This window comes from Pomacea canaliculata, linkage group LG2 (assembly GCF_003073045.1).
Source record: "Pomacea canaliculata isolate SZHN2017 linkage group LG2, ASM307304v1, whole genome shotgun sequence".
In the NCBI taxonomy this organism is placed as follows: Eukaryota; Metazoa; Mollusca; class Gastropoda; order Architaenioglossa; family Ampullariidae; genus Pomacea; species Pomacea canaliculata.
In genome coordinates, this window is record NC_037591.1 from 27,888,371 (window position 1) to 27,911,433 (window position 23,063).

Below are 23,063 nucleotides of genomic sequence, written 5' to 3' on the forward strand. Positions count from 1 at the left end.
CGGAAGCGCAACAGTAGTGTCCCCTTGGGCGGATGGCAACCTGTGCAGGTAAGCATGCGAAACTCTTCAATGATTTTTTTTCTTGCTCGTAGCACTGTATGATTAACACGTGTAAATAAATTAACAGGACAGCATAGTCTTATGTCAGCAACTTCATTTGTCCTGCCGACGATGCCCATATAATGTGCTTGGTTTTTGCCGTTACGTCAAATACTGGCCACGTTGACAGCTAGAGCTTAGATGTATACTTGTAACACTCTGTACCACTTCCAAAGAGGTGTCCGACCTTTAGTTTTATGTTGCCCGTGTTTCGTTTTATCGAGAATAAGGCAATACAAAGAATTTTATCACTTAGGAAGTTAACAGGTTAAATTCATGTTTGCATTTCTTCATCCTCATGCATCGGGTGACGATTCAGAGGCGAATGTGTTCTTGGCACTGCGAGAATAAGAAATGAGAAAGTCAAAGTTTGAGCCGCAGAGGCAAATAATTGAAAACTGTACATAACTTGACTGACTTTTCAATTATCTGACATTAAGGTAGGGATGTACGTGCGCACCCCCCCCCCCACTCGGAATAATCACAATACCTCATTATTATTTTTTGTGTGTAAACTAACTTCGAAATAATTGTACTATTGTCGATAATATTTGTAAACATAACACCATAAAATTATCATCAAATAATGTTGATATATATCTAGCATAATAAAAATCAAATGCCCCACCACAAAAAAGCTCATAGCTTCATATTCATAGAATGATATGATGTATATGTGTACCAAACACACATTCACTTGGCTAAATGAGATATAATGCTGATTGCAATAAAATTAGCAAGTAGCCGTGTTTTAATGCATATTTTTTCCCTCTGATTTCAGATTCTTCTTGATTGCACTTAACCACTGTTGGTTTCTATTAAAAGATGGGGGAGGGAAATATGTGATTTTGAACCTTAATGCCTATACTTTTTGGATTGGTTCACACTTCTACAATCAATGACCAGAGAGGATGATACTTGAAAAGTTGAATTAATATTGCAGTCTTTAACAAGACACTCAAAACCCTTTTGAATGATGGGGTTATAAAAAAAGCAGTATTCTTGTGTACCTGCACTTATTTGTAACATGACCAAAGAGAAGGTGCCAGATATACTCAGCAGTTACAAGGAAGTTAGTGTTCATTTGAACAACATTGAAGATACCATGACATCTGATGCACAGGTTAAGCCCTCCCACAGGCCTGCAAGTCAGAATAATAAAGAAAAGGTAAGTACAGCTGTGATGCTTTTGCATTCAGTCTTATATACTGGGTCATCAGTTTTTACCTTGTTTAGTAAATTGCAGTGTACCTTTATTTCTTTGTGTGTGCTTCCAGTTAGATTCATTGAATATAAGGTAAGAACAAAGGTATGGTCAACCGTTATTTTCTAAAAGCAGGAAATAACTGATGCTTTATATTGATTCCTGGTAGTGCAGGTTTAACTCCAAATAGGATAAATGAGTAACATGTTTGCATACATCTATATTTTGAGCTATATTATATCTCAAACTTTATTGTTTTGCACAGGTTGGCCTGAAGAGCACGCGGGCATTTTTCTTTTTGGTCCTGTGGTACATTTTCTCAGCCTTTACACTGTTTCTCAACAAGTACATTTTAGCAACTCTCAAAGGAGACCCCATGCTACTAGGTACTTCTTTCTATTTTATTGTAGTTTATGCACATCTTTTAAAACAGAACATTTGCCTAAACACATTTTAAAATTTGTGTTCATTCATTTTTTTTGTTTGGGGAGTGGGGGAGCTGTAAGTGTAACTCTACTGTTCATATACAAATTTATAGACCATCTGTATCAGTGCTGCATCTAAATTATATATGACTAGCCTATCAATTGTATATACACTATAAAGCAGGTCTTTGTAGTACTTTGCAGCTTATCAATCCAACTTACATTTCTCTTTTTTCTGATGGGTAACCTAGTGAAAAAGTGATATTTTATACTTAACAGGACTAGTGCTACATGGGTTGGATATCATTTGATAAGAGTGTGGGAAGAGTCTTGTGTAGGATGGGTTTTTAATGTCTTTTGTATCTGTATCCTCCACATCCTCCGTGAACCTTCTTTGTCTATATCTATTCATTGATGTTGTATTTAGAAATTTCTGTGAGTAACAATATGAACTGAAGATCATTTGATGCCAGTGTTTGATCATTTATGTGCAGAACACATACTAAGTAGTAGTACAATTCTGTACGTAGTATTTGTGATATTCGTTGTATACCATGGTCATGGCTGGTGTTTGGTTGCACTGCAACTTCCAATATTGTATGTAGGTTATCCAAATATGTCAGAGCAAATCAAATCTTTGGTTCAGTCATTATCTTACTCTCAGATAGATATCAGGTCTGCAGCTGTTCCTTCTGCAACAGATTGTGGCGTGCAGTGCTGTACCTTTTATTAAAGAACCCAACAGATTGTTAATAATGACAAATCAATTATAAAATCAATGCAACTTTAAGTTACACCTGTAATTAATTTGGATTACCTGTGTGTGTGGGGGAGGGGTAAGAAAACCTGTTCTGTTCCCCTTTTTATTTAAGTGTGTACAAATATGCCGAGGTATTGGAAATTATTACCTATGTCATAAACATTTTGTAAAATAAACATATATATATAAATGTATCTATGTATAAGTACATAGTCCTTCAGTTTAGATGAGTATCAGGGCTTCTGCTTACGCAAAAAATTGCGTACAGTACGCATTAAAAGTTCGGAGGACCCCTTCAATTTTCGTCAATGGGGTCCCCTTCAAATTTGGGCGAAGAACAGGGACCCCTTAAAAATCTGAAGAAGGGGTCCCTGGGACCCCAAAGAATTTAGCCTTAGCAGAAGCCCTGAGTATGTATATGTGCACATTTAAATGGGTGTGCTTTTATGTATGGGGAAAATGCACTTTAATTATTGACCACCAAACTATATTGCTAATACCAAATATCAGCCTATGTCAAAAATACATCAGCGTAGATGTTTAAGAGGATCACAGGACTATCATTCATTTAAAGATAATAGAGGCATATCTGGAGCTTTTGGTCTGGTCTGTGTAGGTGCTATGCAAATGGTGATGACAACCACCTTTGGCTTTGTACAAATGTACTTACCCCTAGGATTCTACACACCAGTTGAAAGGGAAGGCAAACCTCCAAATTTTTGGAGGAACATGGCTCTTGTGGGAACTATGAGGTACTGAATGTATTATCTTCAGTTTTTCTCTTTGTTAAAAGATATCTTGGCACCTTTTATTTGTTAATATAATAGTTTGTTGTATGGCAATTTAGTAAGAGCTATTAACAATACTGCACAAAGACTTCCATTAGTCTAGATTGGATGATCATTGTGGTTTAGTGTGTGTGCGGTCTCACATGGGGAAGAATGTAAATATCCAAATTTTTTAGCCACACAATTCAAATGTTTTTATAATTTGTCTCTCAGCATATGTTTTTGACTGTTGCATAATGCTTCAGGTTTTCTACAGTTGTGCTGGGACTTGTGGCCCTGAAATTCGTGGCGGTTTCTTTCACAGAGACTGTCAAGAGTTCAGCTCCTTTATTCACAGTTTTCATCTCACAGGTAGTTCTTAGAAAGAAACACCCTTTTTAATTTAACCCCTTAATGCTAAGGGAAGCTCTCTAGGTTGGTAATTAGTGGACGTGGCTGATAGGGCAGAAGCCCATTAGTTCAAGGCCAGCTTGGGTTTGTGACTGGAACCTTTCACTTGTCCACTCAGCAAAAATTGGTACCTGTTAGAGAAGGTAAGGGCAGCACAAGGACAGGTTGAGCTCTGCCTTCTACTTGTCATACCCTAGACACAGTAAATCACTTAAATCCACTGCCCATATGGCCACTAGGCGGCATGAATCATGTGTTTACTTGAAGAGGAGGCAGGTGTCAAGCCAGAGAAATAAGAAACTGGTTTTTGTCATATAGCAGCAGACGGGATAAAAACACAGGACAACGAAAAGAAAAAATTTCATACTCTCAATAGCGCTTTCTCCTCAAATAACTTATGGCATTTAAAGCTCAGTATAGGTGATTTAAACATACTTTTCACATTTAAACACATTTGTGTTACATGTTTAAGTAGCAGTTGGAAATTGAAATATGTAATCTTTAAAGGGCAAGACAAGTGCAACATTTTTTCTTCATGAATGGGTTAAGTTCATTTTAAAATAATAATTCCTAAAATGTGAGTACACAATGTATAATTTATGCTTAATTGTCATGTTATAAGCCTTCAAACATCAGCATTCTCACCTGCCACTAGGAAAGCAGAAGAAAAATTAATCCTCTATACTGGAGAGCTCAGTTTATTTTGCTGTGTCTTAGCTGTAGTGTCCACATTCATACTGCATTATTGCAATGGAGTCAAAATAGCTTATATTTCCATTTATGTTACTTAAACTTTTACTCTGCACGTGACCCTTATTTTTCAGGTGCTGATAGGAGAGTACACAGGCCTGTACACTTTCCTCTCACTAATTCCTATTATGGCTGGCCTTGCTCTCTGTTCTGCTTATGAACTTAGTTTTAATATACAGGGCTTTGTAGCTGCAATGGCTACAAACCTCACAGAGTGGTAAGTGCCTTTCTTTCTCTTTGTCCGTATGTTTTTGCTGCAAGAGCAGGTCAAAGAACCAAAGAATTTTCCCAGGTCCACCTAAATATCAAAACTTCTGTTCAACCAGCTTCAAGACTCTCTAATTACCCCAAAGAAATAACAAGAATACTTGTTAACAGAGGGTCAAACGTTATTACATACAGTGCATAATAATCATAACAATATCCTTCAGTATTTGAAATTTAAAATATTTTCCAGTTTGCAGAATGTCTACTCAAAATTGTTAATAAGTGGAGAAAAGTATAAATATACGTAAGTAACAGTTTTTCTCTCATCAACTTGTATCATTTACATTTTTGTTTCTATTCATTTGTTTCTAATTTTATTTCCCCATCCCCATCATTTTTTAAAGATGCCATTTGAGTTTTGAAAAAAGATTTATGAATGGTTTTCTGTATGTTATAATCCAACTTGTACACGCCTCTACTGAAGTGCACCTAAATGTAAATGCTTTTGATAGTACTTATAAATATTATTCAAAAAATAAAAATTGTAATCATGTTTAAAATTATCTTGCTAATAATTATTAATAGGTTTAAGCCTTTCTTACAGCCCTTCTTTAGTATTACTACAAATGATGGATATGGCTGCAAATAATTTGTCAGAATTAACTTTTCACTTATAAGGAAATATTTGTGGTCAGCATCTTCCATGCATAGAAATGTACATAAATCACATGAGGTCCAAGTCATATTGAGAAAATTTGCCTGGGGAGTATGAAAAGAATTCAGGTTGACCATCTCATTGCTTTAAGACATTTTATGATAAACCAAACATATGAAAACTGATATTTAATTATTATACATTATTAAATATCAATGAAACAGTTTTACTTATATGAAGCCATGTCATTCGTAAAGCAGTTTCTTGACATCAGAGATCTAGATAATGATAAATAGAATCAAGACCACCAAAAATATTAATATATGTACATTAACTGTCTCTGCAAATGGTCCATAAAACCCCAACTGTTTTAAATGAGGATCTGAAAACCCCCAATAACTAATTGATGGTCTGAAGGGTTGCATTTTATGAACAGGAAATGCTGAGATTCTGAATTGCCAGTTTCAGTAGAGCCTGAGCATTTCCTACCAAGACCAAAAATTGCAGGCAGTTATCTTGAAAATTCTCTACTCAAGAATTACCTGTTGTTCAAGGGTTGGGACAATTCAAAAATGGAAAACTCTGTTGAGTTATCATGAAATTCGCTGTTAATATGACATCAAGATTGAGTTAAAGGACAAGGAGGGAAGGGTAGGGTTCAAAGTGGCTTTCTTATGATTGGGTAAAGTGTATTGCAAGATACTACCTCTTTGAATCTGGTTAAATACAGTCCTTCCATTCTCCAGATATACACCTACCAGCATCACTATGCACATGCAGATGTCAACATTGTGACATTACACTTGTACATATGCACCTAATTAAAAAATGGTTTAGGCTTTTGCCTGAATAATAGAAAAAGATTCCATCAGTCCTTTAAAGTATAGTGTAATTAGTCTACATTTCAAGTTATTCTTACAGGCCAGCTGAGCTGCAGTTTTACACCAGTATTGCCTCCATTGGAGTTCAGATTCCTGCCTGCATTTTCATGCTGGATCTCCAGACTGCTCGTAGCTCCCTGGATGTCACCATGTTGAGCATGCTTCTTCTCAATGGTGTTTTCTTTCACTTCCAGTCTATCAGCGCCTATGTTCTTATGGATTATATTTCACCTGTCACTCACAGGTAACATGAGGAGCATGACTGATTATTAAATATTTTGATTATTTTGATTAATTTTTCCGTGTGTGAATAGATTACCAGATTGGTCGGGGGATTATTTACCAATCATTATATATGACCAACAGAATATCAGCTATGTTCAAAAATCATTTTAAAAACTTCCACCCATGCTATGACATTTTTTGATATGGCTTTTTATCCTTCTTGGAGGTAAGGAAAGCTAAAAAAAATTGTACAGCCAAATAGTCATTTGACATCATATAAAGGTTAAAAGGCTATATCCAAGCTAGGATATTTCAGTACACCAAAGAAAAGTCTTCTTAGTTTTTAAAAAAAAACAGCTGGGGCGAATTAGCAATACTGTTTGTGAGCCCCTGCAAAGATAAATAACCTGAGATTTTTTTCTTAAGACTGCAACTGATTGTTTTCAATAATGAGAGATTCTTTACTGCCAGTCCTACATTTGTCTTCCTTGCAGATTTTGGCAGTGGTGTGTGCAAGTCAGTAGTAAATAGTCTTGTCCTTTCCTTTTCTTTCACGAACTCTGCAACTCTACTGATCTAATATGTGTCATTAATTTTGACCTCAGTTTGTATAGAATTCTTTATAGTGATTTTGCAATATTATTATAACATTGCAGTTGTGTCTTCATGTGCCTTTTCTTTTTCTTTTGACAGTGTGGCCAACACTGTGAAACGAGCATTTCTCATATGGATTTCAGTCATTCTGTTTGGCAACCCTGTGACATTCCTCAGCTCCGTGGGGACAATTACTGTGACTGTAGGTGTTCTCCTTTACACAAAGGCCAAAGAACATGATCATAATCTCTTGCAACTCCGAGAGAAGTACTGCAAGCAGGTAGACTCACAGGAGTTAGTCATTCATCAGCTGTGACAAATGTGTAGCGACTAGATTTGTTCAGTCTTGTGGATGGAGTTTTGGAGATTGCATGGACCGCACCCATCTAGGCATGGTGTCACATTGCTTTAAGTCATAATGACTGCTGCCAACCTAGAGTCGAAACTTTCTCTGTGTTAATGGCACAGAGTTTACAACTGTTTCTGCGAGTAAAAAGTATACTAGAGAAGCACCTTGCTATTAATTAAGCAGTGATCTGCCAGAATTCAAGGAAATTGTGGTACACAAGTACACAACATTGAATTTGAATGGAAGCAGCTTTTACCTGCAGCAAATCCTTTATTGTAGATATTCAACATTTTCAGAAGTTCAGAAACCATTGTGCTTGTTTTTTGTTCTTTTTCTTTTTTTCCACCTTATTCCTTAACCCTGGCGGTAGGAAAAAGGCACTTCCTTGAAGAGGACTGTCTAACATTTGAAGTCAAATTTCAGCAAATAAATGAGCTCAGTATTCTGCCTGATAAAAGTTCCAAAAATGTCTGCCAAGGTCATTGCGCATGTGATGTAATTGTGTTGGCTTTATTTCTGTCAAACTGAGATTGTCAAACATTTGCTGAATGGACAGTTACAGATCTTTGGGGATTTGGGAGGGTGTGTGATTGAGCTATTGCTATTCTGTTGATATGACACTGCCTTCTTTGGGACATTTATATTTTCTTCCAAATGGGGGCTAACTGAAAGTAATTTTTCAAGTTTCTTTCTGTGTAATAGGTCATTATCAATAATAAGTATTACTTGGCCTTTACTTCTACAAAGCCCTTTGGGAAAATGGTGCCCTTAGCACACTGCCTGATGTGACAGTTCAAGAGATTTTATTGTATAGAAGCATGTGAATGCATTCTAATTATTTTCAACTTTGAAATGTTTGTTTTGTTGTTGGTTTGTCATATTTCCTTTGAAACTGTGTTACACTGGGGGTTGATTTTAAATTAATGGATTATAACACTTTGGAATGTTTGGGGTGTGACAATTGTATCTGTATCATTGGAGACAAAGGTGTTTGAATTTTTTTTTTCATATTTTCTTGGGCACATTTAGTAATCTACCTCAGAGTTAAAACCACTGTTTCCATTTTTAGAAAGCGTAGTTTTCTTGGCATAGCAGTTATTCATACATTCATGAAAGTTATTCATTCATGAAAGCTTGCAAAAGAAGTTTCAGATGTTTTGTTAATTCTCTAATCCTAGAGGAATTGTGAAACAAAATGTCTAGTATGAAACACTCAGATTGCTCGTTATTACACCATGGTTTGGGTCTAGCAAGCTGTGCCTAATTTTGACATGTTGCTTTGGACATGAGATAGCTTTTTTTTTTAAATTACAAATACAGTATTTGTTGACTCATTTCTATGATGACATCTCTTTGATGATAATAGTAAAATTTCCCATCTAAACTCAGTGTAAACCTCTGACGCTATGAAGTTTTGTTGTGGTTATTCTAACAAAACACTATGTACTCAGTCACCTTGCAATTTATGCTGTAGATATGATCCTTAATGTCAACTTTATGGTTATAAGATTTATCTAAACATGTTCCCATGTACCATATGTAATAGAAAAGAAGGTACAATAATATTGCTAACAATGTTAAGTGTTATGGAGTTGATGACAACTCAATAGTTAGAGTACTGTCATCTGAACCTCAAGGCGCACAGGTTTGATATCTGTATAGTGCAACAGACATCCTCCAGTCATAATAATAATGATGATTTATATAGCGCTTTACATAAATCATACATAGACCAAATCATTTAAAATCTTTTATCTTATTCGCATATCAGACATGCTCACTTGTACATCATACACTCAGTCATACACAAAGTAATTTACAGACACGCATTTTACACACTCCTGGTCAGGGGGTAGCAGGACTCGAGGTTGAGCGAGACTCGATGTTGAAGCGAGACATGTGAAGAGAATGTACTGAACCTTAAAAGAAAAAAAATACTACAAAGTTAAATTTAACAGCTGAGAAGCAAATGAAACTTTTAGGTTCAAATTATTATAGCTTGCAAGTGATGTGGATAGTGTACTATTTTCATTTGATATCCCTGCGCAAGTGGGTGTTTGATCGTCTGCTATAGAGTAAATACAGGTCAGATTTAAATAAAAATAACTTGAAAAAGCTAAACACATACAACTCACACTTTATTATTGGTTTTGATTTTTAAAAATACCATGAAAATATCTGCTAATCCATTCAGCAACACCAGAAGATCCATAGTTTCTATGCATGAGCATACCTCGCTTCAACGTCGAGTCTTTCTACAAGGTCGGGGTCACAGTAAAGTCGTTCATGAAACATGTGTAGATCAATTACAACTTTTAGAAGTGCAGATGCAGTACTATAGCTTTTTCCATATTCCGATTGGAAGGGATTAAGAAAGTGATTTTGCTCCATGTGTGCAATAAACTGGGAAAGAACGATCTTTTTAGGTTTTATTTGGCACAATATGTGTTACTTGACATTTTGAGAAAACAGTGTAGGATGCATCTTTAAATCTCAGATAATTTGAGAACATAAATTATAAGGTGACTGTATGTTTAATCATTATAACCAGACATTCTATGCGACTGTCAGAAATGCTAGGCTAGTGATTTTTCATGAAGAGTCCACGAAACCCAAGAGACAACTATTTAAAGGGTTCATAGTAGAAAGTATTTAAAATTTGATATTGTAGTTTTTTGATTTAGAAAAGCCCTGCAGTAAAGATTTCTTAACACAGATGCTGTAGCCGCAGTAAACTCAATAAATAGTTCAGTTTGTCAAAGGCATGACATATGAAAAGCAGACCCTGACCCTCTCCTTGCACAAGTCTCAAACCAATAACTTCTTCATGGTGCATTAACCACCAGGCTATTACAGAATTTCTGTAGTGAGTATTTTTGGTAGGTGTACTTTTTATGCTGGGAACCAGCAAGCATACACAACAAACCCAGCAGTCTATTAAGATAGTTAAAGTTGGCTTTCATATTCCAGCCTATTTTATGTGAGTGACCAATCTGTATACATGTGGGATGACATTTTTCAGCAGGTGTTTATTTTGTGTGGTATACAAACTGGAGTGGGCTTATGGGAATAGATCAGTTCTGTAGCTATACTGGTGCTCTTTTGCTCTTATATGGAAAAAATGCAGAATGGACATGGAGCTGGCAAGAACTACATGCAGTGCAAAGACTCTGGACTTCTGAGTGTGTGCTGGTGGTTTACTATGTAATTCTCACTGCTGTTGTATTAATGTGAAGTGACTAAAGACTGAAGTGCATGCAGAAACATGCAGATCTCATTGTGTCAGATCTGTCTTAACAGGAAAAAAAATGAAATAAGTAGTAAAAGGTTTTTTTTAGTTTAGTTTATTCCTTGTTACTCCTTGAGCATATGGCTGCAACAACTCTCCAATAGACCCAGTTTTGGGCATCCCCCCTCAGTTGAACTTCATAAACCCTAAATATAAAATGGAATTTTCTGAACATAAATGATAAAAAACATTGTTGTCCATATCTGAGTTAATCTGTCTAGTAGGTGGCAATGAGCACTTGCAAATGATAGTGACTTTTTTTGTCTTTTATCAGAGGGAAGAAGGATTAAGCTGAGAAATGTTTACACACGTAGGTGTATCCATGATTTTGTGCTTACCTTGTATGGCAGACTGAGAATGCATTGTTACATTGATAAATTATGTACATTACTGTTAAAACAATTACAATTTATTTTTCTACATGAATAAATTATGTACTGTTAAGTATTTTCAGTTTTATTTCTGTTTGTCTTTGGACTGATGTCTCAGCCCAGCTTCAGATGTTTTGCCAAAGCATTATGGATCAGGCTTACAAAAGATTTTATTTGTATTCCTAAAGAGTAGAAAGGATGATGGTCAGAAAGAAAGAAACAAAAGTGCTTCAATGTTGTTGAGGTTTCTTTGTTTAGGTTGTCTTTCCTTTTTAACTTTTAGAGACAAAGCAGTCCATCATGCCTAGGGTTGAGACTTACAGAAAGCAATGCACTATAAGGGATGTACTTATTCTGGCAATTCTTTTCATACATCTTCTAGTTCAAAATCTTTATTTTTTGTTTTTTATCTCACTAGAGTACTGGTTTTATTTGTATTTCATAGGTAACACTGATAATTACTCTTTAGGTGGTAAATATGTGAATCATACATCAACAATTAACAATTTTCTTTTGTCATCCTCTGCATATGTGTGTGTGTGTGTGAGATAGAGAGTAGGCTCACTTCTTTGAACAAGTGAATTGTCGAGGCATTTTTTCTTCTTTCTTTTAACATGAATACATGATCTCTGTAGCAGAGGAAGGTTTGGGTACCTTTCATCAAGGACTGTAAGAATACATAAAATCTCAAAATGCTTAGTTCTCAATATTTCCTGGCTGTATTTGTTAGGAGTCGTCCTTTTTTCAATGTGTTTAATGAAAATAATGTATGCTTCTAAACTATGTGATATATCCCTCAACGAGATAAAGCTGCTTTCACGTATTTCAGTTTTGTATGGTTATACAATAGGAATAATTGATCTAGGATAACTTTTGTGTCAAAAGTGGAAAGCTTTGGGTTTTTTTTATCAAAAATAGTTTATCACAGTTTTTTGTTGTTTTTTTTTCCTTTGATGTGGACAATTTGTATTGTCATCTTGTGTTTTCTTTTAAGGGGGTTGGTCCGGCAGCGCAATGTTCAACGCCTGTCACCATTACAGAGAAGGTTGGCTGTCCTGGGCTCAGCTTTTGTCTCAGGCACACTGTACATTCTCTGCATGTTACATCTTTTTACAGGGCTGGCTGCCTTGCCATGATATAGCCTTAATTGGGAAGCTTTTGAGGGCTTTGGGAAATGTCATCTGGTACATAACTTTATCCTCAATTTTTCAGGTAACACACATGCATAAGAAATGGTCAAGGTAATCTATGGTAAAAGTTGTGTTGTGGAAAGACATTTCCTTATCATTTAGATACAAAGCAAACGTTAGCATTTTATTCCCTGTCCAGCAAGTAAGAGGTCTTGTTTGTTTTGTTTTTATTTTATTTTTGGTTTTGTCACTTTTCAGATGCAATTTGGTGCAAGTACTTACAAATATTATGTTCTATCACAGCACCACAGTTTAAATTGCTTTCAAAATTGTATGCCACATTTTAATTTATTTTTGAAATAGAATTGCTGAGTGGATCATGAGTGTGCTTATTGTATCATTTCACCACTTTGTGAACACTTTTTAACCACTTTTCCACCTCTTTCATACATTAGTGCTCACCCCTGCCTTTTTTATGCTATTCTTGTGTGTGCATAGGGTACACAAAATAATTTCTGTGTTAAAAGAAAATATGAGTGTTACTTTTATGTGTACATTTCATGATTAGCTCAGGAAGGTACTGAGTTAAACTGGAAGACATGAAATTACCCTATCTAAATAAAACTTTAAGAAATAGATTAATGAAAAAAAAACTTATGGGAAATGTATGAAATAAGCAGAAATCAACTGTTTCTATCTTTACCCATATTGAAAGTTGAAAGTGCACTTTTTTGGTAACTCCGAAGAAATTTTAAACATCTTTTACATGTACGGTTATGCAGACTTTTTCACCCTGTCAAACTCCCTTTAATAGTTGAATCCTGCAGACAGTGAACTTGGGCACATTTCAATTAGCAATAAATGAACATTTACTTATGATGTTGCAAACTGACCATAATATTACATTTAATAGGTAATAGCCTTAGTAGGTATGCATCCTTCCTTTGAAATGCGGCCATTGCCATTTGTATACAGAAATGGATGCAATGAAATTCCTGCCAGTAATGTCCTTATGAAGATAGCTGTTTGCAAATATATATTTAGTGAAAATTCTCCCCCTAGATTTCATGTTCCTAATAGTTGTGTAAAAAAGTCACAGCAGCTTGATGGTAAAGCTCATTCTTATAGTAACTCCAGGTTATCCTAGTCTGATTCTTCCATTAGAACAGTTTGAAGACATGTATTTTGTCCATGTGTTAAGTTGTTGAAGCTCTGTTCAGTACATTTTTCATAAAAGTGTACGCACAAAGTGGTTTGAAAAAGTTGTTAAATGCATGTGGTGCATTAAATGCCATATAGAATGTTTAATGCCTTGTTTTTATCCATTTTAAGCTCTGCAGCTATGTATTAAATTTTATTATTTCGTGATCATTTAAGCATAAAACTGTGTGCACAATCATTTTCCATATGGTGTATTGTGAATGTGAAAGAGAACCGTTCTTTAACTTATATCTATATAATGTTTGCCCTGCCCCCTTTTTTTATTTTAAGACCGTTTATTTAAATGTTGGGCATTTGTGTACTTACGTACATGCATGTTGCATGAGTAAGGCCTGATCCTCTACCTACTTCTATCACTAGTTTCTCTTATAAACTTGATAACTAATAAAGGACAATATGCACAGGAATGGGGGAAACAAGTGCTTCTACATCAAAGCCCAATTATCAGGTTTTTCATAGTTTATTCACTCACTTGTGTTTCCTTGTGTAATTCTGCTGAAATATTTTTATTAATTGATGTAATTAGTTGTAAGATTATTTTTAGGGTGGAACTGTTGAAACAGGCTTCAAGCAGATTGAATTTTGTCATTCAAGTAAAATGATTATAAAAATATGAAATAATTTACTGATAAAAGTATTTCTTGCAAAATCCAGTTTTCAAAATTGAGTAATCTGACAATGTGGTTTTTATGTATTTGTGGTTATTTTGCAATTTACCGTTTCATATTTTTTTTCATATAAAATAGTCTTGATTTGTAGTGGGTCTGATGAGGGTTTTGTTTTTAAATTTTGGTTCGTAAATTCAAATTTTGCTTAGAGGGATCTAATGGCACATAGTGAAACATTTATTAATTTCATCATCCTGATCCATGGTTATGATGTTATTGAATGCTGCTGACCAAGTGGGTAAAATGTTTTAGATACAATGGCTATATCAGATGGTTTGAGAGAATAAAAAAGAGCATTGCAAGATGCTAACAGAACTTTATCTGACGTGTGTGTGACAAGAATGCATGTACATTATTATCAAATATCTGTTAAGTCAGATTAAATTTGGACAGACTGCATTTCATCTCCATTATTATACATGCTTTTGTACATAAAGAAATACTGAATAAGATTAAACTGGCTGATTAGTTTCAAAGTTTGCAGAATGTTTTGAGAAAACGACTGGTTTTGTAGGTTTATTATAAGAAATGTTTTGTTGTGTTTTTCTTTCACTAGACCAAATTGTTAAAAGAAGAAAGTTTTTTATGTGCCATGAAGAATATGCATAGCACTTAAATGTGCCATTAAAAAGTTGTTACTGTAAATGCTGCTTAAAAGCATGCTCTAGGACAGTGGTTCTCAAAGTGTGGTCCGCGGGCATAGGTCAGGTGGTCCGCCGCTGCAGTCATATGTCAGCAAAGTAATGTTTAAAGTGATGCATTCCTCGCATTAACATTTTAATTACAAATAACGAGGTAGTTTTATGTCAACTTATTACTATACTACTGTCACAAAAGGACATTTAGTTTTGAATTTTAATTAAACAAATGCGGCAATTTAAATTTGAAATTCATAGTACAGAGTGATTTTTAGGCCTTGGTGGTCCGCCATATTTTTTACTTAAGTAAAGTGGTCCGGTGTCCGAAATACTTTGAGAACTACTTCTCTAGGAGTATTCCTGGTCTCTCTCACACACACACACTACAGAGACTGCATGCTTGCATCTAACGCTTTGTATATATTCAGTCCCACTCAAGAATTGTTGACAAACTGTACACAGATCTGTCATTAGGTCATATTAAAAAAAATATTTTTACATTTTGAAGTTTTAGACTAATATTAATGATTTTGAGTGATATTCGACTCTTAAAAACGGCACTGTGGAGATGGAATTTGGTGACTTGTACAAATGCTACAGCACATTAAAAAACAAATCAGAATAATAAGTGGACATTAAGATGTTTTTGTTGCAACAAAATATTTTCCCCTGTTACATCAAAATTTAGTCCTTTAAAATCCGCAGGCAAGGCTTAGTTACCTGCACAAGACCTTTTATGCATCTGCATTTAACAAAAGCAAACATGGTACAAGAAACACAGGACTTGACACTTTAATCTTGGAACTATAATGAACTCAGTATTATTCCGATGCGTAACTGGTTTCAGTTGATTTGGAAAACCAAGGGCAAATTAATAAATCAAATGTTGCATCCACCACAAATGTCTGTCAAAACATTTATTATTATTTAAAAGAGATTAAAAAAAACTATAAGGCATCTTGAATGCCAAGAGCATATTTGTATCGGCGGATCATTTCCTACAAGGACAAGGTTACAAGCGCAGACTCATTACTCAGAATCACCGTCAACGTTATGCTATGAGCAGTTTTTTCCTATTCCTAATGAGTAATTGTTGTAAATATTTTTAACTAAAATCGTTCCTTTATTTCTTGCTTTCTTTACAAAAGCGCCATACATGTTAGCATGACAAGAGTAGACACTATGTGACTGGTGGCCGTTAGGCGGGATGACGTCGACCTGGGTCCTGATACAGCACCAGACACTGAATTGCCTCCGCTTTGCGAACCACCGCTATTGCTTGATGGAGCTTGAGTTGGACGAACAGTGGCTGCTGGAGAGGGTGTAGTGACCGTTTTGCACAGAGAGTCGAAAACCGGTTTGATGCTAGAAGTTTCTCTGCACGGGCGAGGCAGAGTCGTACATTCCACAGTACTACGAAGGGAGATAAGCTGGACATCGCACGACTGGCCATAAGCTTTCAGTTCGCAGTCCACGTGGCTGAGTCTCGTTCTGAAAAAAAAAAAAATTCAGATTTGGATCAGTGAATTCCAAAAAAAATGTCTTATAATTCCTCAGGGATTCTCTTTTCTGAAGAGCTGTTTATTGTTTCCACGAGCGTTATCTGCCGGGTCTAATTCTAATCAAGGGGGAAAACGACAGAAACATCCTATCATCCGACAAAGACAGTTAACGGCACGCAACTCTACGCTCCGATACAAGCATTATACAAATAAAGCAGGAGAGAGAGAGGAGAGAGAGAGAAACAATGTAAAGCCACCGTGACAGGAAACAAGTTTTCCAGCAAAATAATGTCAAACATCCCTTCTATCCATTTATCTAGCAAAGGTGGCGCGCTTTTCCTAATTTTACCTTCACTTAAACCCTCCATTCCACACGATTACAACTTTCCAAGCGTGCACATGATATGAAGTATATGCATATAATCTGATTCTGAAATAATAGATAAAGGCATTAATAATCCTCTGCTCGATGAACTGCTCTCCAGCTTCCAGTGGTCCTGGTGCTCAGCGGAAATTGCGAGCTTCGTGATAGATGAATTTTCTAGGACGTCTAGAATCGTCACTGCAATGGCTGAGATCAATAATAATAACAACAACAACAACAACAACAAATAATAACAAATATTATTATTATTGTTAAACTGAACATTATTCAAAATCAAAATCACCAACAATGTTCATATTCCGTCAAACAAGACGAAAACGAACAAATGATGTATTCTCTAAAGAAATACGTTTATCAAGAGAGATTTGAAGGTTAAAATGAAGATGAGTGTATAACACTGAAATGCAAAAAAATATCCAAAGGTCCGTAGACGGAAGTGGCACTGTGGGAGTGATGTTTGAACCAACGACTATGATTTACGTTTTCTTTTGCTAGCAAGTTACTTGGTTGATAGATTGATTGATTAACTAATTTATTAATTGATTAGAAGCAACTTCAAATGTAACAAGGGCAAAAGCAGCAACTGTACAGCATTGGAAAGTGTGTTTTGGACCTACTGGCAGAGGCGACTCATAAAATCTGAGGGTTTGGTCGACCCGATTCGGAACCTCTCCTCTAAGACCTGTAGCATAAACAGACTGCTCTGCTGTTGGCACTGTGCGGTTGCGGGCAGTGGCTGCGTAAAGCACTGTAGTCCTCGAGTATACTCTGCAACACCCATGCAAACATCTCATGAAATTTTGTAGAAAGCAACTGATAATATTAAGAATCTGTTTAGTATATGGCACTGTATTAATATATGTGTGTGTGTGTGCGCGTGCGCGTGCCTGCATGAGTGCGTGTTTGCGAGTTCGTTAAAGTTTATGCGTATGATTTTGCGTGCCTGTGTAAGCGCTTGACTTACATATAATAAAATTCATTACAAACAATAGAAAAGATCCGATAGGGGCGATCAGCATCTCAATGACTTTAGATCAGTGGCCATAAAATTGTTTGTCATGAAAGTATTGGAGACAATCATCAAAGCACTGATTCTAAATGCCACTAACAAATATCTTGACTCCTTGCAATTTACATACTAGTCCAAACGGAGTGTTGATGATGTTAAACTGTTTGTCCTATATACTTTGTTCAAACACCTCAAGAATCCAAATGCTCATGCACGACTGTAGTTTGCTGACTGCTCATCGGCTTTGAACATCATCCAATCACATATCCTAGCTAGAAGACTCCGTGACGAGTTTTTCCCTCGACCATCAGCTATTATCATTCACTTTTTGGCTTGACAGGCAGTAACGAGAACTTGTCATTGGCACATTTTCCGACTACATCACAACATGCACTGTGGTCACCACAACACTGCGCTTCCCCCGCTTTTGTTTATCATTGTATACAACAATTGTCGTAGTAATCCATGGAGGTCAATATCTCGTCAAATTCTCTAATGACACACTACATCTTTGCTCTCTCTTCTTAGCAGGCCAGTAGATATCCATGGTGTAGCTTTGGGTGAACTTATTGCCTGGTACAATAACAATTTCGTCCTTCATTGTTTCGGCCGTACGACTTCTCGAATGATACTGTGCGCGAATGAACACAGCTGTCTGAACCATGAATGTCTGAGTCTGTTAGGCCGATATGCGTATGTTGTAGTATTGTTTTAGCTTTTATATCGAGCTGCCCCGAATTGCCATCTAGGATAAATAAAGTCTTATCTTTCTGTCATTGATCACCTAACATCGTTAACATTTGCGTCATTACGTAAAATGAATCGGACCTGACATGTACGGTCTTCGTTAGCCTAAACTTAATACTATCTCAGACAGTTGGACACATCGTGTGTTGTGAAAAAATGTGTACGTTTTCCCACTTACGGTCAATGTCTTTGCACAAAACATCTGTTGACCGTTCCATAGCTTCCAGATCGACCCCCTTGAGGTAGAGACGATTGATCAAGGATGGGCAAGAATTGCTGAGTGGGGCGAGGCACGAGAAGAGACGTGTCCTGGAGCTATGGACAAGGGGAACAGTTCAAGAATGAAGTCACGTGCTTTCGACATGTCGACAATGTAAAAAAAAAAGATAATAATAATACCTCAATGTTATCAGCTGATGAGAGTGCTGTAAACAGAGGGAGTGTACACAGAAAATGCTGCAACATTTTATTTAATCTGCATGGAACTGTTTATAATAAATTATTCTCATCTTGAAGAGTGTAATCATTTGCAAGGCTTGATCGTTTGAGTCTTTTTATTGGGATCTTGATAGACCCAACAGAAATTCTAAAGCCTGAGTGAATTCTTTAGTTATAGAGTTGATTTCCAGCTTTGGTGGTCAGTTATTTTTTTCTGTTTTTTTTTAATAAATTTTAATAAGCTTTTATTATTGTTCCTAACGACAGCACTACTTTTGTACAGGGGCCGTTTTCCACTATGAATGAGAGTTTCAAGCATTAAAAAATTACGACTATAGTTTATCTTATCTGCATCCTTTTGTGAGTACAGAAAGAAAGACAAAAGGAAACACGACTTTTATATTCTCGGGGAAAATGTGGATAGTGATGAAAGCAGGATAGAAGAAAAATATTTGATGCATAGTAGTAAAGATAAGGAAACAATTCCGATTGGTTACTTACTTGCAGAAGGTTTTTGCACTATCTGAGTTGTTGCCGATGATGGAGTATTTGTCGCTGATAATTGTGGCATTAGGATGAAGAATGGGGGTCGGATCCACTTGCACCGCGGCAAAACACTGAATCAGAGTCTGTATTGCGGTGCCCTCACAAGCTGCAATTTATTTATTTTCTTATTCACTCATTATGCATTGCTGAAGCAAGCTCTTTCTCTCAAACACAAAAACACTTCCTCTCAATCATAAACGCCCCCCTCCATAAATATATATATTATTTTTTTAAGTTTTGAAGGTTTTGCACCTGAGAAACGTTTAATAATATAAATTCTCATAACATAATGATAATATAAGTGTTTAATTGATGAGAGGGGAGGCTTTTGTGACATCTTTGCTCTGATTTGAAAGTTGTCTGTTTGTTTAATTGTTTTTAAACTGTTTTCTTACGATCTGTACAGACGTTCTCCATGAATGCGAGTATTTGTCCGCCCCTGGATGCCATAAGTTGTCTGTCTTGCTCGGTACAAGTAGTCACATTCCATTTTTGCATCAGCTTGAGCATACATGGCACGATGAGGTCTTGCTTGGCCGACCTTTAGAGCCGAACGAGACGAGTTTATGATAAAAGTTTGACAGAAATGTAACGTAAAGGCAAGCGACTTTGGTAAGCCTTATAATAAATAATAAATGAGAGTATGCTGGGAAAAAGGTATAAGCGAGGAGTAAAAAAGATAAGTTTCAGAGATTCAGAAAAAAAGAAAGAAACAGAGAAACAAAACAACAACAAGGAAACGAAGAAATGACACTCTATATATTTAACTGCACTGGTGCTTGGATTTATGCAAAAGCAGGCTCTTTATAATTTGTTTTCAAATTTAAGTGTACACACGGACGCAGATTTGTTGTAATGGTTGTGTGTATATGAGTATGCATGCATGTATTCACACCAGGGTGACTAATGTGACTAGATCTTAGAGGTGACTGGAATATGTGTCGTTGCCTCATGTGACTCCTGAGCTGATACCCATGAAGAACTTTGAACGATTGCTACTTACTGACACATTAGGCTCCGGAAGCTGTTGTAATCCATGCCAGAGGGTATAGCACCCGTTCTATTACCAGACAGGACAAACAGGACGCCCTGATAATCCACCCCATTTGCAGAGAAACACTGGGTGGGTAGCTGCTCCTCCAAGCCATTGCTACATTGTCCGGGCTGCACTTGCCCGCGGACAGATGACAGGATAATGCAGACGATGGAAACTGACGAACACAGGAATTCATATAACGATTGTAAGCAGAAAAATAAATTAATGGAAATGAGGTATTATTTTCTGTACAGTCAAAGTAATGAATATTGAAATGCAGAATACTTAAAGTATTCAGCGAATATTTAAAAGAGAGAGGAAGAAAAGAGAGGCATACAGCAAGAAATAAAAAGAAAGAGTAACAGAAGTATAAATGGCAGAAGAAACACCACGATCGATACCAACTCACCTTGTAGTTATTGGAGTAAAGTGAAGAAACATTGCGTGAGATGTCCTACCTCGATATTATCGTCCAGCAAATGTGAAACTTATCCTAAAATAGTTTTTTGTGTGCTATCAGTGGCTGTGCTAGTCTCGTTCAATTGGATTGAAGAGCTCCAGTGTATGAAGATTCAAACTATTTAGTCAAAACACCTGATGTTCCTTTTTTCCAGAATCGTAAGCGCCAAAGCTGCTTTTTCTTGTCAGTTTAGCGAACACATTCCCCGTCGACGTCCTATGAATAGAAAACTTATTTCCTGGTCAGGGGTCCTAGTCACGTGATGCTTGAGCTCGGGGCAGCCGTGACGGGCGAAGACTCGCCGTCTGAGTGTGATTGAAAGGTTGTCAATGTCTGCGCTCGACCGCCAGGTATTCTCTACAGTAGAAAACTAGGAAGTGAAGGCAGGACAGACGTAATGAGTCTCTAATTCATTAAAGGATGGGCTCTCCCTCTACCTCGGGCCGGTGCCGCCGGCCCCAGGTGTCGTCATGACGTTCGTCGACCGATCCTATCCACGTACTGCATCATCTTCTCTATTTCCAACCTCGGTTTCATCGATAAAGCGTGAGGTGGGCGCCTCCCAGACTCTGTGTCTACAACGAGCAGCGTTTCCCCAAGGCGAGGGACGTTCTCATTAAGCAACAGGAACGAAACAGGAAGCACGTGACTCACGGGAGGTAACTCCGTTCTCGAGTCTAATTCAATGTCGTCGCTCCTCTGAGTCTATTTATTTTATGAAATAATGTTCGTGAGCAGTGAAATTGCAGATGCTGGGTGTCTTGAGTGATGTGACTATTCGTTCGCAGAGTTGGTAATTTCTTGATATTTTTTTTTTTTTTTTTTTTTCATGGGTAGCTCGAGATCTGCTTCTCAGTTTAGGTGTTGAGTCAAACCTTGTTATTAAAGGTCTATAGTAGGATGCAGATTTTTTTTAAATGGCTGTGTTCCCTGATCTCAGAATAAAATATATTTCTCCAAATCGTAATGTGTACCACCCACCCACCACCATCCCATACCTCCACCTCCAAGTTCTGTAGCCATAATCATACAGACACAATCCCGCACATAAAGAGGTTAAACTTGGGATATTACAAATATCTTTGAATACGTGACTTGAGGTCCAATGGTTAAGTCCTTGACAACGTGATGCATACACCACTTAGCTTTGCCACGATGCCATGCCGTTGCTTATTTCTTTATTGTATAGTTAGAAATCTCGGTTTGTTTGAAGTCTTTTGTACAAAGCTTATTGAGCTCTTCTCCGTAAGGGGGAAATGCGCTTTACAAATTAAATAAATTATTGGTTAATTACACTGTATTTATTTGTTGGCCTCTTTCTGGGCAAAGCGATGTTTGTACTTCTGTGCGAAGCAGTTCATACAGAAAGACACTATATGAGCATATAGACAGGCCGTTCATTTTTCTGTCGCTTCCCCCAGTATGTCAGAAATCCTCGACTAACGCAAGCTGCTAAAAAGACAATGGTTAAAGACACGATTGCACAAAGGGAGACAACGAACGACGGATTAATAATGTCCGTATAGCGCTCGGTCAAAAGAGTTGTCTTCCATGCACGTTGGAATGTCAACTGACTGATGATAGTGAATGGCATGTGGAAGAAAATTTTGCAGAAATAACTTTTAATGACTGAACATATGTTAATCAATTTTCTATTCACTTTGGAAATAGTGAAAAGGCGATTGTCTAAAAAATTGGTGAGTTGCCAGAGTGGGGTGTAGTGAATAGGCAGGAAAAATAAGCAGAACCTACGGAAAGCCTGAAACAGAATAAAGACAGTTTGTGTTCTAAAAGTTTTTGTGCAGAAATCAAGGGATGAATGCGAAGGTGTATAACACTATCTCGTTTACTTGCTTGAAGAATGTTTTAGATCTTTTGGATCAGCGAAATCGAGTCAAGATATGGGCTTTTGATATAGATAACGATTACATGTTGAAATGGAATTTCATTTCTTTTTAATTATCTAGAAATAGACGCTGTATTATGTCACTGTTTTAGACTGACATCAAATGCCACTGCACCCGCTATTAGAAATGTTCACCCTTTTGGAACATAACATAGTTTAACATGTGAATTTGTGGATTCTTGGGACGATTGGACATTACTTCACATATAACTAAATATAATATCACGGAATCAAGTGCTGTGCGACTTACAATAAGGTTGTAGACGGCACCAAATAAACGAATTTATAGTATATACACGCACGCACAAACGAGGTATGTCTGAAAAGTAAACGGAACTGGTGTCACAAAATTTATATTCTAAACAACAAATTTCATGCTTTACTCTTCAA

The 23,063-nt window shown here is 36.6% G+C and overlaps 2 protein-coding genes across 2 annotated transcripts; one reads left to right on the top strand and one right to left on the bottom strand.

Moving 5' to 3' along the window:
- Positions 1 to 6: 6 nt before the first annotated feature.
- On the top strand, positions 7 to 9,351 carry LOC112556547 (solute carrier family 35 member E2B-like). The gene is made up of 9 exons (XM_025225645.1): positions 7 to 48; positions 881 to 1,267; positions 1,569 to 1,689; positions 3,105 to 3,240; positions 3,522 to 3,627; positions 4,491 to 4,633; positions 4,874 to 4,927; positions 6,200 to 6,403; positions 7,078 to 9,351. The coding sequence occupies exons 2-9, from the start codon at positions 1,127 to 1,129 to the stop codon at positions 7,292 to 7,294; spliced, it is 1,122 nt and encodes a 373-aa protein (XP_025081430.1). The 5' UTR covers positions 7 to 48; positions 881 to 1,126; the 3' UTR covers positions 7,295 to 9,351.
- A 6,070-nt stretch (positions 9,352 to 15,421) lies between these two features.
- Positions 15,422 to 21,351, bottom strand: LOC112558017. The gene is made up of 7 exons (XM_025228198.1): positions 20,717 to 21,351; positions 20,275 to 20,482; positions 19,667 to 19,812; positions 19,227 to 19,377; positions 18,466 to 18,602; positions 17,149 to 17,299; positions 15,422 to 16,135 (listed from the first exon to the last, which is right to left on the bottom strand). The coding sequence occupies exons 2-7, from the start codon at positions 20,307 to 20,309 to the stop codon at positions 15,784 to 15,786; spliced, it is 972 nt and encodes a 323-aa protein (XP_025083983.1). The 5' UTR covers positions 20,310 to 20,482; positions 20,717 to 21,351; the 3' UTR covers positions 15,422 to 15,783.
- Positions 21,352 to 23,063: the final 1,712 nt, after the last annotated feature.